The 17,954-nt window shown below is 37.2% G+C and overlaps 1 protein-coding gene across 4 annotated transcripts in view; it reads right to left on the reverse strand.

Annotated features, from left to right (window-relative positions):
* Nucleotides 1-4,463: 4,463 nt before the first annotated feature.
* TAF1A (TATA-box binding protein associated factor, RNA polymerase I subunit A) overlaps nucleotides 4,464-17,954 on the reverse strand; it is a 34,521-nt gene continuing 21,030 nt past the window's right edge. For all 4 annotated transcript variants that reach the window (XM_060127267.1, XM_060127265.1, XM_060127273.1 and 1 more), the window contains exons 7-11: nucleotides 17,039-17,197; nucleotides 10,550-10,616; nucleotides 9,319-9,442; nucleotides 7,648-7,802; nucleotides 4,464-4,929 (exon numbers count right to left, since the gene is read on the reverse strand). In XM_060127267.1, the coding sequence (XP_059983250.1) occupies nucleotides 4,817-4,929; nucleotides 7,648-7,802; nucleotides 9,319-9,442; nucleotides 10,550-10,616; nucleotides 17,039-17,197 (618 nt within the window). In that variant the 3' untranslated portion in view covers nucleotides 4,464-4,816. The remainder of the gene's footprint in view (nucleotides 4,930-7,647; nucleotides 7,803-9,318; nucleotides 9,443-10,549; nucleotides 10,617-17,038; nucleotides 17,198-17,954) is intronic.

Consider the following 17,954-nt stretch of genomic DNA (forward strand, 5'->3'; position numbering starts at 1 on the left):
CATCAGTAATTCATTGGTGGCTGTGCTGATTCCACGGGGTTGTTTGCTCGAAGTTCAGATAATGTCATTGCTCTGGAAGCCTTGGGCGGGAGGAGCTACACTTGGACCAACTTCCGCCAGTGAATCTACAGCCCTGAGGCCTCAGAAATGGGAGGTGACCGTTTACCCTGTGACGTGTAAGAATGAGTGCATTCTCTTGTTCCGTGTAGGACCTGAGAGTACTTTTTGGTTGTACTAACGTTTGTCTCAGTTTTCCTTTGCCATGAAAAAAAAATTGAGTCCAAAGGAATGCCTCCTTTTTGGAAAATAATTTTAAATGATTCTGTTTACAGAATTAGAACTCGGCATTAAAAAAATTAACTTGGACATATGAAAACACAAATCTTCCTACCTCCCCAGGACATGTAAATCAGATCTTATTGCTTTGGGCAGAGTGATTACAAAATTAGCAGGGAGAGACTGGCTTGCAGGTCCCATCAGATGTAATGACAGCATGAATTTCTCATTATTAAAATATGTAATTTAATATAATATTATATTGCATAATATATTTTAGATATAATATTTTAGATATAATACCATAATACATGTGGTTATGTAATAATTATGCAGTAATTAATTTTATCATAGATGTCTCAATGTCAGTTCAGTAGGTTTGTATGAGCATGTGCAAAGCATTATGCTGGAAGAGGAATGTTGAACAGAAAACTGATGCACAAAACAAACTTTTTCAAGAAATTTATGCTCTGAGAAGAAAAGTTAAAATAAATTTCCAAATAATAAAAGGCAGATTATATTAAGATAATAAGGAAGGAGCAAACTGCCAGTGGATTCCAAGGAGGGAGAGATGACATCAGGCTGGAGGGGACAAAGAAAAAAGTCTTAATGAACGTTGATCAGGGTATTGAGATAAGGTACAGATGGGGAAGAACGGAGGACAAATTTTGACTGTGAGGTGAGCTTAGGAGATAAACCTGGAACCACCAGCTGGGCCAAGACCGAGTATCTGAAATCACTTTAGCTCTCACTTTTGAAGCAGGCATGATATTTCCTTTAAAAACTATTGTATTAATTTGCTAGGGCTGCCGTAACAAAGTACCACAAACTGCGAGGCTTCAATATCAGACATTTATTGTCTCACAGTTCTGGAGGCTGGAAGTCTGAGATCAAGGTGTCGGCAGGGTGGGTTCCTTCTGAGGGCCAGGAGGGAGAATCTGGCCCCCGTCCCTCCCCTAGCTTTTCAGGGTTTACCAGCAATGTTTTGCATTCCTTAGCTTGTAGAAACATCACCCCAATATCTGTCGTTGTGTTCATACAACTTTCTCCCTGTGTGCATGCCTGTGTCCAAATTTCCCCTTTTATAAAGACATCAGTCAGATTAGCACTCACTTCAATGGTCTTATTTTAACTTAACTCTATAAAGATCCAATCTCCAAATAAAGTCACATTCTGAGGTACTGGGGGTTAGGATTTCAATGCATCTTTTTGGGGACACACAATTCATCCCATAGCAGTTACACACACACACACACGTTGTTTCCTATGGCAAGTGCCTTTTTTTTTTTTTTAAATAAATCTATATATTTATTTTTGGCTGCGTTGGGTCTTCGTTGCTGCACGCGGGCTTTCTCTAGTTGCGGCGAGCGGGGGCTACTCCTCATTGCGGTGCGCAGGCTTCTCATTGCGGTGGCTTCTCTTGTTGCAGAGCACGGGCTCTAGGCACACGGGCTTCAGTGGTGGTGGCATGCAGGCTCAGTAGTTGTGGCTCGTGGGCTCTAGGGCGCACGGACTTCAGTAGTTGCGGCACACGGGGCTTAGCTGCTCTGCGGCATGTGGGATCTTCCCCGGCCAGGGTTTGAACCTGTGTCCCCTGCATTGGCAGGCGGATTCTTAACCACTGCGCCACCAGGGAAGCCCAGCAAGTGCCTTTTAAAAACGATATTGTGAGGTTAAGGTCTGGTGTTTATCCTAGAATCAGGTCATGGAATAAAATAGAGAAAATATAAAAAGAAATGCTCCAGCTCAGTAGCCTTGCATATAGTTTACTGATTTCTCTGGCATCTATCTGCCTTCTTTCAGTCTGAAAATGAGCAGGCGCGTTTAAGCTTAGGGAAAGTATTAACAATTCTTCTCATTTGTATTATGTACTATAGTTTATGAAGTATTTTCTCACTTCATCTCATGTGATCTTCACAATAATTCTATTAGCTAAGCAGGGTAGATATGCCATTACCAATGTATAGACAAGTGGCTTAAGTCTGAGAGGTTTCATGAAACATTTAGGGTCATGCTTTAGGTGACCGCAAAAGATGGCAAGGAAGTTTAGGTGTTCTGAATTACATCCCAGATTTTTCTCATTCCATCACGATGTATAAAAGTATTTTTTTAAAAAGAAAGTACACGAACTTCCCTGGTAGTCCAGTGGGTAAGACTCTGCACTCCCAATGCAGGCAGCCCAGGTTCAATCCCTGGTTGGGGAACTAGATCCCACATGCATGCTGCAACTAAGAGTCCACATGCCACAACTAAGAAGCCCGCATATGGCAACTAAAGATCCTGCATGCTGCAACTAAGACCCAGCACAACCAAAATAAATAAATATTAAAATAAAAATAAAAAAGAAAGTACAGCAATCAATTTTACTTGTCTCCATTCTGTAGGTAAAGAAACAATGAAAGCATATGATAAACCCAGGATTCAAACTTAACAGTCTCCTGAGGCCCTACCCTTGGCAGAAATTCACCAAGATTATTACTGCCTATGGGGACAGGTGCACTCAGTCCATAGCTTTCATAAATTTTCATTCAGTTCTACTCAATATTTAATAAGCCAGAAATTCTGTTAGGTGTTGGTGATATGGAGATTATTAAGGCTAGGTAATATACTACTGAGAAAGACAGATGTACAAAGACCATTAAACAATGTGGTGATTTCACAAGAGTCTGTATGCGGAGGGATCAGTGAGGACACAGAGAGGGAACCTTCCACGCCCAGGAGAAAGGATGGGTGATGGATCCCCTCTATTCTTTTTCCTACTCCCTAGCTCAGGGCGCTACAGGTTATAAACATGACTAAACTGGAAGGCAGTACACATAGCACAGAGTGTGACCTTTGGAACCACACTGATCGGGTTATAGTCCTGGAGCCAGCACCTACCAGCTGTGACCCTGGGCAAGTGACTTAATCTCTGAAGACACCACTTTCTTTCTTGTTAAGATAGGGATAATTCATAGGACTGCAGTGATGAGATGATGAAATGTAAAGCCCAAAGTGCTTGATAAATTTTAGCCATTATGACTCATGAAACTAGCTTTTAGTGGGCTTAAAAAAATTTCACAGTTGGAAAAAGTTTCACATTGCTCTTATTGCACAATTAGATACAAATATTTGATAACCATATCTACTCATTTCTCCTTCATTCTCACCTCCATCCTGCTAGGGACCATGAGAATTCATAAATCCTATTTTAGAGTTTTTGACTATAGGTTTCAGGGAGTAGATGCCCTGACGATCTTGGCTTAGGCTTTGAGATTCTGTCCACATCCTCTGGGAATTTCACCCTTATAGTGTTGATCTTATACGGAACTCCTTTACCACCCAAGCATGGACTCTCAGTGGTGAAGCCGACCCTATTCATTGGTAGTTTTCACTTGCTTTACTTTGGTTCTGTGGGGCACCTACTTGTTTCACACAAATATTATAAAGTTGGGTAGTTATTTGTTGATAGTCATTTATTTACGAAGTATAAAATATCGAATTATTGACAAAGCATAATTTGTCCCCTAATTTTCTGACAGATGGTTTGAAATTGGTAGGAATATAAGCCAATGGGGAAAACGTGTGGTTTGCCACCTTAATATCGGACTTGCTCTGAAGTTAAGGAGCCTTCATGAAACTCAAATACTAGTTATCTGAACAGTAAATGTATACGAGCCAAGACAGTTTTCAAGAAGCACTTACTCCACCAGTTACCACAACATATTAGAAAGCTCAGCTGATATTCCAGGAAAGTTGTTCTTGGCTTTTGAGCAAAGCTTTCCAATGGGCTTCCTGTATGACCCTGGGACACTATTTCTCCACTGTCCAGCTACCTACTGCTGCATTCTGGTTTCCAAGAGAAAGGAGAGGGACACAGTAGTTCTAGAACATGTCTTAGATTGCTGTGCAAGGCAAACAAGCAAAACCAACAAAGCTAGAATCCTTTAAAGTTAGGCCAGTGCCAGCTAAAAGCAACCAGGCCCCTCCTACCCTCTCTGACCCAAATGAGTACTCCAGAGTCAAAGGTAGCTCTCTACCAGAGGTCACTTAACCCCACACTGCCATGTCTTACTACCAAAAGAGAAAGAGGAGGAGTTCTTTTCTAAATCCTTCTCTGTTTCCTCAACAGAACTCATCACCAATATGTTCTTCATGGTGGTAAACCTAACATAGATCATTTGCATCTAAAAGAATACACACGTTCATTTAACAGTCCCACAAGTTATATTTCATTACACAATTATCAGAGGCAAATTATCTGCAAACAGCAATAACTGCTGTAGAGCTATATGCTCTGATTAAACAAATATATTTTTATTTGAAGATTATTCCTTAATAAATGTTACATTTAACAGTACAAAAAGAAGTAAAAATATATTTACAAAGAGCAAAGGCAATGAGACTGTCTCTTCAGCTATAACCGATAGTAAAAGAAAATATAACTTTTTCATAGCCAAATAAGCTACCTTCTTAAAATATCAAATAAATAAATACATTTAAAGCTATCAACTGAGTTACTACTCTGTAGCTACTAATCTGAAGTAACTAAAATTCAGTATCAGAGTCCTGGATTTACAATGCTGTATTTTTTCACTGATTTCTTTATCTGCTTAATTTTCTTCTTTAAGACTTGATGATCTTGTTTTGAAATATTCCGAAAATATCTACAACCTAAGAAACAAAACAAGGCAAAATAAAAAGTTTTAATACTTATCATCAAATTCTTCAAGTATATTTCTACATTTTAAAAATTTTGCTTCAACTCTGGCATACTGATGATTCTAAAAGTAGAAGGATTTGTATTATCTACACCGATATGTCTAAGCCCATTCTCAGAGCTGTCACCAATGAAATGTACTGCTTCCTACATACAAAAATATTTCTGATGCATCATAATTAAAGCATATACTTTAGCTTGTTTTCTACCTTCCCTCCTAAACCTTAGTTAAGGTGATATGCATATTATATATATTCATATATTAAATGAGCCTTCTCCAGAAGCAAACTACTAGAGCTTCCTTCTCAATGGTAAGTTGGTAAAAGAGCCAAAGATGCATTTATGACAATAAGGAAGTTCTCTGTAGAAAACCCTGATGTGAAGAATTAGAATAAACAAATCATAGGTTAGAAGAAATCAAAAATTTAATCTAGTCATTCCCGCCATCTAGCACGCAGCTGGATGGTGATCATGCAGATATGCCAAAGGTGCCAAAGGTGCTCATCAGAAGTTCTACCTGCTTTTCGTAGTCTTACAATGCTACGAGGATCACTAGTTAAGTATTTCAGAGACATGAATCAAATTCCTGTAAGAAAAACATAAACTGGATATTATAAGAGATTTTCTCTATTTAATAAATGAGACCATAAAAAAACATAGGAAAAATTAATTTTATTACAGTCTCAGTTTGCATTTATTCATATTCTCTGGGAACTTTCTAGAATATATATTGTACCTAGAGTAACAATTTTTTTTTTTTTTTTTTTTTTTTTGCGGTACGCGGGCCTCTTACTGTTGCGGCCTCTCCCACTGCGGAGCACAGGCTCCGGACGTGCAGGCTCAGTGGCCATGGCTCACGGGCCCAGCCGCTCTGCGGCATGTGGGATCCTCCCGGACCGGGGCACGAACCCATGTCCCCTGCATCGGCAGGCGGACTCTCAACCACTGCGCCACCAGGGAAGCCCTAGAGCAACAATTTTATTATCCCTGAAAATAGTAAGGTGAGAACTGCTAATATTTTATTAGCTGGGAAGCAGTGGCATGTGTGGTGTTATATAATAATTTGTGTTCCTAAACACATCTACCACTTTAGCAAAAACAAAATACTTCGTACACAAATTTCTGCTTCAGTCTAGAATACAGAAAACTGGAAAAAACTCTGCTACCAATCTAACACAGAGAAAAAGCCAAATAAACTACAATTCCTAACTTCAAGCCCACCAAGCTAAAGTCACAGGGCAGCCAAGCAGCCTGAACTGTTGGGAGGAAAGGCCCCTCCAAGGAGAAATGGGCCTGGTTCACCTTGAGCAGAGCATGGGAGGAAGGGCAGCCACCGTACCCTACTCCAAGCTCAAAGCAAAGGGAGGCCACGACTAAAATTCGAATCCCAGGATGTACTGAGGATAACCAGATCAAGAACAAAACCCAGCACAACTCCCAAGAGACTGACTCAACCCCCATACTAACACCCTGAAAGAAGAAAAGGTGAGTCCATTCTCAGACATTTTATGCCTGATATTCGCAAGATACCTCAGAATGTATAAAGCACTTTGATGCAATGTTTGTGTGATGCTTAACAATCCTGTAAGCAAATAGGGCAGGTGTTACACTGCCCATCTCAAACAGAAGGATCCCAAAGGTTAACTGCTTGACCTAAGTGACATGGCAAGTAAGGGACAGATTTGGAAGTTAACCCAGGTCTCCTGACCCAACTCAAACACAGGTACCTTTTGATATCTGTACCAGGAACCTCTACACTCATAAAGTAGAAAGTCACAGTCCAAATCACATTTGTTTCTTGTCATCAGTACATCAGAGAGAAATTTTTAAAACTACTTTCATGTTTGCTAATCCTTTTCCTCCCATAAAATCAGTATTTTACTAATCTAAGTAACCATCTGAAACATTAACTAAGAACACTAATTCCAAATCAATACAAATTATATCTAAACCAACCTGAAGAATCTCTTTAGGATACTTTAAACTCTCTGGCCACATAGTGCTTACTCATGGCCACTGTGAGGTCACTTTCTTCACCTCTGGACACGTTCTGTGGCAGTCTCATTTCAGTACTGGCTACCTTTCTATATTTCAGTGGTACAAAGCAGGTAAGAGTTTTAACAGCCAAGATATTCCCCAAAGAAAAGACCAATTTCCCTTTCTTTTAAGAGGACTTTTAAGTAAGTTAATAGGAGGTATTTTTTTTTTCTTTTCTGAAGGGAAGAAAATGTCTCATCCTTACAGCAACAGGTAAGTAAATATAAATAACATAAAGCTGTCATAAAAAAATGAGGTCAATAAAGAATATTTTTCTATGTCTAATATAGTAGATAATCTCAGTAAACTTTCTCTACAGCACAGCCAAATGGTCATTTGCTGTGAAAACGGTGCATCCTTTATCTTAATGGCCCCTAAAGATACTCAAGTTAGAGCATAAAAACCAATGACGATCAACAATATGAAATCACTGTTTCTAATCCATGGAAATTCCCTACAAGCAGATCACCTGGCCCGAATTCAGTATTCATTTTTCCACTCAGCAGTTATTTTTCCATCATATAATACCCTTAGATACTGTTTAGGTAAACTCTAATATGAATGAATGGTCACACTTTGTAATTTCAAAATCACCTGAAAGCTATGGCTAGATAAAAAGAAAACAAAACATGTACCTTTTCCTAACAATAACCCAGCTACCAAAGCTTTCTCACAAGCTAAAGCTTTATCTTCCTTCCAATCACTTTTTGCCTGAAAGTAGCTGAAGTGAAAGCTTGGCCACCAGTTTTTCCTGGAGTTCCACTCTTCTTGAACCCAGGCAAGATGACTCCTGGAAAAGAAAAGTGTCAAAAGGGAAGGTCAGTGATGGAGACAGACCTATAGTGTCAGAATCTGAACCTAAGTAGGGTCTGTGGAAAGATGACAAGGAAGATGTTTCCAAGCTAGCTTCCAAGTATAGCCATGGCATAGCACACGCATGAAAGCAAATCCTTTTTTGTCCTCTTTGATCTCCACGTCCCATTTTCCATTTAATGAAAGAGCCAGTTCAGTACAGCACAGCAGTTAACAGCATAGACTCTAAGGTCAAAATCTCAGATTCAAATCCCAGGTCTTCCATCTACTATCTATGTGATCTTCGGCACGTTGCTTAATCTTTCTGAGCCTCAATTTCCTTGAGGATATTAATGGTGCCCCTCTCATAGCACTGTTATTAGGATTAAACTGGTCCATAGTATAGCAAGTGTCATATAAAGCTCTTTGCATGCTGTCTGGTACAAAGTACATTTTCAACAAATGTTAGCTATTGTTATTTATTTCTTAAAAGTTACTTTAAAACCTTACTTTAAAATTATATGCTACAAAGAATTACTATCCAAATTGAGATGGCATTATTATACAAACACAGGAACACATAGGTTTGACAGCTGAACCCAAGCAGTGCTAAGTATTCCTCAATAATTTAATAGACCAAAGACTTATTTAGTACCTATTTGCCCCTGTGGCAAAACTTCTAGAGGTTTAAAAAGTGAGCAGCACATTTCTCTGCCTTCAAGAACCTTGAGGTTAGTAAGGGTTTGTACAGTGCTTTAGATTTGGAAAGTGGTTTACAGGGAGTACATCAACATATCACACCAAAAATACTTCCTAATCAAGACTGTTCTAAGGTCAAGTCAGGTCTGAAGCCTGAAGCAAGTTCCCACTGATAATGAATTTCCTAAGCAACTAAAATGGATATAATAAATCAATGAAATTTAATTTTTGTGATATCCTTTATTCTCTCACACACAAGGTAAAAATGACAAGGGCCACTCCTTTTCTTTTACTCAAAATGTGGCACTGATGATTATTTTGATCGGAGGGATAGCTTTAGATACCCAGCTCACAAGGGACTTAATAAATATTTGCTGAATGAATAACCATGACGATTTTATGAGGTCCTAAAAAAACCCACTGAAAATGACTGAGAACTGTTGGGAGAAAAGCTGCTTCCCATGTGATCTTAAAGTTGATGACACAAATCACAAACAGCTTTACAAAGAATCTAGTGAAGAGTGGAGGTGACCCCTTCTGGTCCCTATTTCCAATTAGAAAGCACAAACTTAGCTCTTAGCAGAGTAGTGGTAAGGGCTATTACCCATTTTGATAGCACAAAAAGTCCGGATAGAATTTTTGTATGTTTTACTTGTGACTTCCTATTTCCTGCTCTTCTGACGTACTCAGAAGAAAACAGCTGAAGACACAGTTCAAGAAATCCAAAAACATAAACAAAGAACTTTATTAGCTAAAATACTATAAAACATTATTTATGCTGATCCAGTAATAAACACTGTATGTTTCTTACTTACCCCATTAAAGTCTGTCTGAGATATTTTGCCAAATATTTCCAAGCAGTTATATTTTTAGTGCATCCAGCAAAATCTAAGACTCCAAATAATACCTCCAACCCCAGTTTACGGTGTTCTTCGTTTTCTGCAATGGTCACGACAGTTAGAGTTTACAGAAAGCACTGAAGAGCACAAAGCTAAAAGATTATATTCCACTGATACAGTATCACTGAATCATAAGCCTTCTAGTTTAACAGTTTAAAACAATTCATTATGATCATACTCTCCTGTGATGAATCTGAAGAATTTGATAATTTAGTCCACATTAATGAAGGCAGGGTGGTGAGTCTGACCTCTATATGGGTTTATACTACTGAGAACATTACTTAAGGTACCGGCCCTATTTGGGCATTTTATATATGTTCTCTTCTATTACGAGAAGAACCGAGGTAGTCCCAGTACCTACTGGACTTAGCAAGCGGATTTCCTATGAAGAATTATGTTCTTTTCTATACTGAGGTGAATCCCAGTAAAGATTAAAATGAGCTGAATCATATAAATTGAAGCCGTTTTTCTTTTGCAACCATTGCCTAAATTCTATAGCAGAGGTTAGCACACTTTTTCTGTAAAGGGCCAGACACTATTTAAGTTTTGCAAGCCTTACAGGCTGTCATAACTACTCAACACTACTGTCATAGGGCAAAAGCAGCCATAGACTGCTTTTATATTTTTGTATATAAATAAATGGACATGGCTGTGCTCTAACAGAACTTGATTTATGGAAACAGGCAGGAGGGGACTTCCCTGGTGGTGCAGTGATTAAGAATTCGCCTGCCAATGCAGGGGACACAGGTTCTACCCCTGTTCCAGGAAGATCACACATGCCACGGAGCAACTAAACCTGTGCACCACAACTACTGAGCCTGCGCTCTAGAGCCTGTGCACCACAACTACTGAAGACCGTGCACCTAGAGCCCGTGCTCCACAACAAGAGAAGCCACCACGATGAGAAGCCCACGCACTGCAACCAAGAGTAGTCCCCACTTGCCATAACTAGAGAAGGCCCGGGTGCAGCAACGAAGACCCAATGCAGAAAGAAAGAAAGAAAAGAAAGGAAGGAAGCAAGGAAGAAAGAAAGAAATACTAAAAAAAAAAAAAAACAGGCAAGAGGTGGTTCTGGCCCATAGCCACAGTCTGCTGAGCCACAGTCTATAGCTTGTCTGCACAAAGAGATTTAAAACAAACTACTTACCTGATTTTCTCAGTAATCTATGGAATTCTAACATCAGTTTATGAGATGGTACAATCTGATACAAAATCTGGAAGAAAATATAATCTTGTAATTTTTACACATTCGAAAGGCGAGATCTCTAATTTCAGCTTACTTTCAAATAAAGTTCTTACTATCTAATATGCCCTTGGTAAAGGAATCAAGGATTTAAAAGATACTTTGCTTTGTTTTTTTTTTGCGGTACGCAGGCCTCTTACTGTTGTGGCCTCTCCCGTTGTGGAGCACAGGCTCCGGACGCGCAGGCTCAGCGGCTATGGCTCAAGGGCCCAGCCGCTACATGGCATGTGAGATCTTCCCTGACCGGGGCACGCACCCGTGTCCCCTGCATTGGCAGGCGGACTCTCAACCACTGTGCCACCAGGGAAGCCCAAAAGATACTTTGCTTTTATCCAGTTCAATTATGGTATAGAAAGGTGTTCTACGTAAAGCTATTTAAAAAAAAAAAAATCCCTCCTAATAACAAGATAGTTGGTTGGGAGGGTGGGGGGATGTGGATAGACGGAGACATTTTATTTTCTCTATACTTATACTGTTTACCACACTTAAAAACTTAATTTCTTTTCAGTAGCCAGGACTGAGGAAAAAAAATAAAAAGAGAATCAATACCACATAGGAAAGATATTTAATATTTATTGATCACAAAAGGTCACAGAATATACAAAACAAAACCCAAAAAAGGCAAGGCTAGTTATTTTGGAAGATTGTGTTCAGGAACACAGTACATTAAGAGTATTCAAGTCAATATTTTTACAATCTTTTTACACAATAGGGACAAGTTAAAGGTTTTTCTTTCTAAAAATAGGATGGACAATTTTTATGAATATGCAAAAAATAGGATTGAAAGTATATTTCTCACTTAAACACATTTAATATTAGAGATGAATTTATTCTGTCTGCTGCTGAGGTAATTTAACCTTACACTGAAATAATTTCCCACAAAATGAAAAGTAAATTTGTTAATTTCTCTTAATAGTTTTTAAATTAGAGATCAAACAACACGATCAATATACCAATATCAGAGAGTATTATTAAAACTCAGTTTTTACAAAATCACATTTTCTTTTTTGATTTAGGGAATTTTGTATATGGTTCAATTCACTTAGATTTTTAAAAAATATTTTATTGAAATATAACATATGTACTAGAAAGGTACACAAATCATGAGTGTGCCATTCAATAAACTTTCACAAGTTATACACACTCACATAATCAGCACCCAGATCAAAAGATAGAACACTATCAGAACTCTGGAAGTCTTTCATCAGTTTTGTAAAATTCTTAGCCATTGACTCATTAAATATTGTCTTTGCCTGTTTGTTTGCCTTTGAACCCCATTCTCTCTCCTTTCCCTGGGCTCCAATTACAAGTAGTTCAGACCTTTCACCAAGTCCTTTGTACACTCTTTTCTGCACTTTTTATCCTTTTTGCTCTTCCTTCTTTAGCCTGATTTTCTACACAGTTCATTAATTCTCTCTTCTGCTATGTTCAATTTATTTAAACCCATTTATTGAGTTAATTTCAAATACTGTATTTTTCAAAAGGAAAACCAGAATTTCTCTAAATCTATCTTGTCTTGAAGATAAGTGTTGAATACAGTTATTTTCTATTCCATTTTTTAAAAATCTTTTCAGAACACCATTAATGAATGACAACCTGAGTGAAGTTCAGCATCTTGCTTTTGTTGTAACTGTCCTTAGTATTTTCTTGCACAAATGGGTAAAGAGAAATCTTGAAGAGTAAAATTAAAATAGCAACTTTAAAAGTATATTACGCAGTTTGCAAGTAAGACTGTGGTACTGATATTAAGATAGACATATAAATCAATGGAACAGAATTCAGTGTCCAGAAATAAACCATATATATCCATGATCAATTGATTCTGACAATGGTGCCAAGAAAATTCAATGGGAGTAAGAAAATTCCTTTCAACAAACAGTGCTGGGACAACTGGATATCCACATGGCAAAAGAATGAAACTAGACCACTACATCACACCACATACAAATATTAACTCAAAATGGATCAAAGACCTAAAGGTAAAAACTAAAATTATAAAACTGTGAAGAAAACCTAGGTGTAAATATGTGTTACCTTAGATTAGGCAATAGTTTCGTAGATATGACACAACTAAAGCACAAGCAACTAAAGGAAGAACAGTAAATTGGACTTTATCAAAATGAATCATTTTTGTGCTTCAAAGAACACTATTAAGGGAACTCCCTGGTGGTCCAGTGGTTAGGACTCGGCACTTTCACTGCCGAGGGCCTGGGTTCAATCCCTCGTGGGGGAACTAAAATCCCGCAAGCCGCACCACTCAGCCAAAAAAAACCCATTATGAAGAAAGATAAAGATAACCCACAAAAAGGGAGAAAACAGAAAATAGTTGCAGATCATATACCTGATAAGGGTCTAGTACCCAGAATATATATAAAGAACTCTTACATGTCAACAACAAAAAGATAAGCAACCCAATTAAAAAATGGGCAAAGGAATATTTCTCCAAAGAACATAAACGAATCGCCCATTAGCACATGAAAAGTTGGTCAATATCATTAGTCATTAGGGAAATGCAAATCAAAACCACAATAAGATACTACTTCCCATCTACTAGGATGGCCATAATAATAATAATAATACAGTAACAAATATGAGCGAGGATGTGGAGTAATTAGAACCCTCATACATTGCTGGGGAGAACGTAAAGTTGTGCAGCTCCTTGGCAAAACAGCTTGGCAATTCCTCACATAAAGTTAGCATATTCTGGTGATTCAGCTTCAAGGTATGTATACCCAAGAGAATTGAAAACGTATGTCCCACAAAAAGTTTTACACAAAAGTTCACAGAAGTATTATTCATAATAGCTGAAAAGTACAAACAACCCAAATGTCTATCAATTGGTTAATGGATAAACAAATGTTGTATATTCATACAGTGGAATAATATTGAGACATAAAAAGGAATGAAGTACTGACACATGCTCCAACATGGATGAACTTAAAAATATGCTAAGTGAAAGAAACCATTCACAAAAGGCCACATATTGTATGACTCCATTTATATGAAATGTCCAGAATAGACAAATCTATAGAGACAGAAAATAGATTAGTGGTTACCTAGGGTTTGGGTGGAGAGGGTAGGTGTGGGCTAATGGGCACAGTATTTCTTTGGGGGGGGTCATTAAATGTTCTATAATAGATTATGATAATGGTTGCACAACACTGTACATATACTAAAAAAATTGGATTGTGAATTTAAAACAGTGAATTTTATGTTATGTAAATTCTATCTCAAAAAAGCTGTTAAGAAAATGTAAAGTGCCTTGAATCAAGAATAAACCAGATTTTCTTTAAAAACATTTTTTTAAGTATTATGCAGTAAAACAAAGCCTGTTGAAAACTTTATAAAATGTACAGTTTCCACATCTGAAGGTTTGATAATGTCAATTTTGATGACTATACAAGTACAGATTAGAGCTAATTGGCATTTTAAAAGGAAGACTGGTAGAAAAGGATTTTTCTCAGTCATTTGTATAGGCTGAAAAGGACCTTTCTTTTTCCTCTAAAATATGATTAGAAACTGACCATGAAATATATAAAGAACTCCTAAATTCAATAACAAAAAACTGAAACACCTAGTTCAAAAAAGGGATGTAAACAGACATTTCTCCAAAGAAGGTACACAAATAACCACTAAGCACATGAAAAGATGCTCAACATCACTACTCTCAGGAAAATGCAAATCAAAATAAAAATGAGATACCGCTTCGTACACCTCAGGAGATCTATTATCAACTTCTTAAAAAAGAAAAGCAACAAAGTGTTGGTGAGGATGTGGAGAAATTTAAACCCTCATGCACTGCTGGTGGGAATGTAAAATGGTACAGCTGCTATGGAGACAGCTTGATGGTTCCTCAAAAGGTTAAACAAAGAAGTATCATATGATCCAGCAATTCCACTCCTAGGTATATACTTAAAGTAACTGAAAGCAGGGACTCAGACACATACTGTACACCAATGCTCATAGTGGAGTCATCCACAAGAGCCAAAAACTGAAAACAACCCAAATGTCTACCAAGAGATGAATGGATAAATAAAATGTGGAATATATTTGTATAATATATATATATAATGGAATATTATTCAGGCTTAAAAAGGAAGGAAATTCTGATACATGTTATAACATGGATGAATCTTGAAAACATTATGAAATAAGCAAGACATAAAAGGACAAATACTGTATGATTCCACTTAGATGAGGTTCCTAGAAAGAGCAAATTTATAAAGAGACAGAAAGTAGAACAGAGGTTGCTGTATGCCTGAAACTAACACAGTATTGTAAATTGATTATACTTCAATATATTTTTTTAAAAAAAGTAGAATAGAGGTTACTAGGGGTTGGGGGAGCCTATTGTTTAATGGATACAGAGTTTCTGTTTGTGATGATGAAAAAGTTCAGGAAGTAGACAGTGGTGATGGTTGCACAAAATTGTGCATGTACTTAATGGTAATGCCATTAAAATGTGCACTTGAGGGACTTCCCTGGTGGTTCAGTGGTTCAGACTTCGAGCTTCCAATGCAGGGGGCACAGGTTCAATTCCTGATCAGGGAACTAAGATCCCAGATGCCAAATAGCACAGCCAAAAAAAAAGAAAAAATGTGCACTTGAAAATGGTTAAAATGGTACATTTCATATTACATATATTTTACCACAATGAAAAAAAATTTTAAGGAATACCATATACAGTAACAATCCCAAACTTGAAAGACTTAGGGGTAAATTTAACAAAATATATACACTAAAAACTACAAAACATTTCAGAGAGAAATAAAATACCTAAATTAATGGAGAGACATACCATGTTCACAGTTTGGAAATCTCAGTATTACTAAGATGTCTATTCTCTCAAAATTGATCTACAGATTCAAAATCCCAACAAGATATTTTTTGTAGCAACTGACAAACTGATTTTAAAATGTACATGAAAAGTCAAAAGACCTAGAGAAGCTAAAAGCAATTTTGAAAAAGGACAAATTTGTATGACTTCCATGACATGATTCCAAGACTCGCTGTAAAGCTACCATAGTCAGGATGTGTGGTATTGGTATACGAATGGAAATACACATCACTAGAACACTATAGAGTCTATATGCATGGTCAATTGATTTTCAACCAAGTTACCAATGTAATTCAACAGGTAAAGGATAGTCTTTTCAACGACCCTTACCTCACACTACACAAAAAAATTAGCTCAAAACCTGTCCCAGACCTAAACATAAAACTGTAACACTTCTCGAAAAAAAAACACAGAAGAGAATCTTCATTATCTTGGAGTAGGCAAAGATTTCTTAGACAAAAAATACTAACTGTAAAAGAAAAATGAGTAAATTTTACTTAATCAAAATTAGAAATTTCTGCTCTTTGAAAGACACTGTAAAGAAAACAAAAAGGCAAGCCACAGACTGGGAGAACATATTTACCATCCATATACCTGACAGAGGACTTGTACCCAGATTATATAAAAAAACTTCCAAATCAATAAGACAAATAAGAGAAACTGAACTTTCATACTTTGATGGTGGGAATGTCAACGGTATAGTCTCCTCAGAAAACAGTTGGGCAGTTTCTTAAGTTAAACATATACCTTCCAGCAATTCCACTCTTAGGTAACTACCAAAGAAAAATGAAAATATATGTGCACACAAAAACTTGTACATGAATGTTCACAGTGGTATTCATAATAGCCAAAGAGTGAAAATAACCCAAATGTCCATCAAGAAGTGAATGTGTAAAAATGGAATAATACTCAGCAGTAATAAGGAACAAATTACTGATACAATAATATGGATAAATCTCAAAAACATTCTACTGAGCAAGAAAATCCAGACCTAAAGAAAAAAAAAAAGAGTACATACTGTCAGATTTCATTTATATGAAATTCTAGAAGAGATAAAACTATAGTGACAGAAAACAGATCAGTGACTGCCTGGGGCCAAGAGTACGTGGGCGGCTTGGCTGCAAAGGGAAATGAGGGACTTTCTAGGGTGATGGAAATGTTCAATATCTTAATTATGGTGTTACATGGATGCATATATTTGTAAAAATGCATCCCAGTGTACATTTAAAATATCTGTTTTATTGTATGTAAGTTAAATTTCAATAAAGATGATTTCCTAAAAAAAAAAGCAATGCAGAACTTTCCAACCAGGGTGACAAAACAGTTTCTGAAATATTGATCCTCTCCCCTCCGTCTCACTTGGGCAGAAGATGGGGGAATGGAAGTGATGGGGGGTCTGCCGGGAGGCTGCAGCCTCCTGTCTTTACCTCAGTGTGCCATACATACACTGTCATTTTCTCTGGATGTTACAACATGAAAGTTGGAAAGCAATGACCTAAGAATGTCTTAAAGTAGATCCCCAATCCTGTTCAAACACTGACATAAAAATTCTCTACCTTAAGCACACTTATCAGTTTCTCTCTTGGTGCCTTCTCTCTCTTTAAAAAGTTGTATAAGTAGATATGAGCATTTGGATTTGATGGGAACTTTTCATCATAGGCGTAATTGGTAAGCACCTCTCGGGCTCCATCTTGATCCCCATAGAATTCCAGCATCTATATAAAATAAGTCATGATATCTTAGCTAAATTCTGTAAGACAGCTATATGAAATATCATGTACAACTTAACTTTATTGATGAGCACAAAAAAAGTCATACAACTGAAAAACAGCATTTACTATATACGGAACAATAGTGATGCCAGTTTTTGCTTCCACCAGCATATGTTACAACCTCCATAGAACACAGAAGATCATAAAAAAGGCCTACATGGTTTCCCATTTTTCCCTTATCATATTTCGTTACTGAAAAATGCAGCAACTTCAACATAAGAAGTGTTCCTATGAGAAATAAAGTCTTCAAAGTAGGGCACATTAGGACCAAAAAAAGACCATACGATGCAACTAACCTCAGTGCCCTACATAACTTTAGCCACAAAAGGAGTGCATAAGGAATTATAATTCCTTTCCTTTCATTCCTTCCCGTCCTGACACAGGAATTTCCAGATTCTCTAGCATACGGTTTCAGAGATTATCTTCGGACAGCATAATTATCACTTTAGCACTAATGAAACTTTCAAAAAGCAAGGGACTTCAGCATCCATGGATACTGAGGGACTACTGGATTTGGCCATGACACATTATCCAATGGTGAAAATAAACACAGTAACGTTTACAGTATATTGGTAAAATAAACAAAACTTATTCAGACCAAAAAGAAGCATCATATTCTTTTAATTTTTAAACAATTTTTTCCATTAGTTCCTTTCTGATCAATAAAGATTAAGCTTATAACAAAATGAAACTAATAAAA

Source organism: Lagenorhynchus albirostris, chromosome 2, assembly GCF_949774975.1.
Source record: "Lagenorhynchus albirostris chromosome 2, mLagAlb1.1, whole genome shotgun sequence".
Lineage (NCBI taxonomy): Eukaryota > Metazoa > Chordata > Mammalia > Artiodactyla > Delphinidae > Lagenorhynchus > Lagenorhynchus albirostris.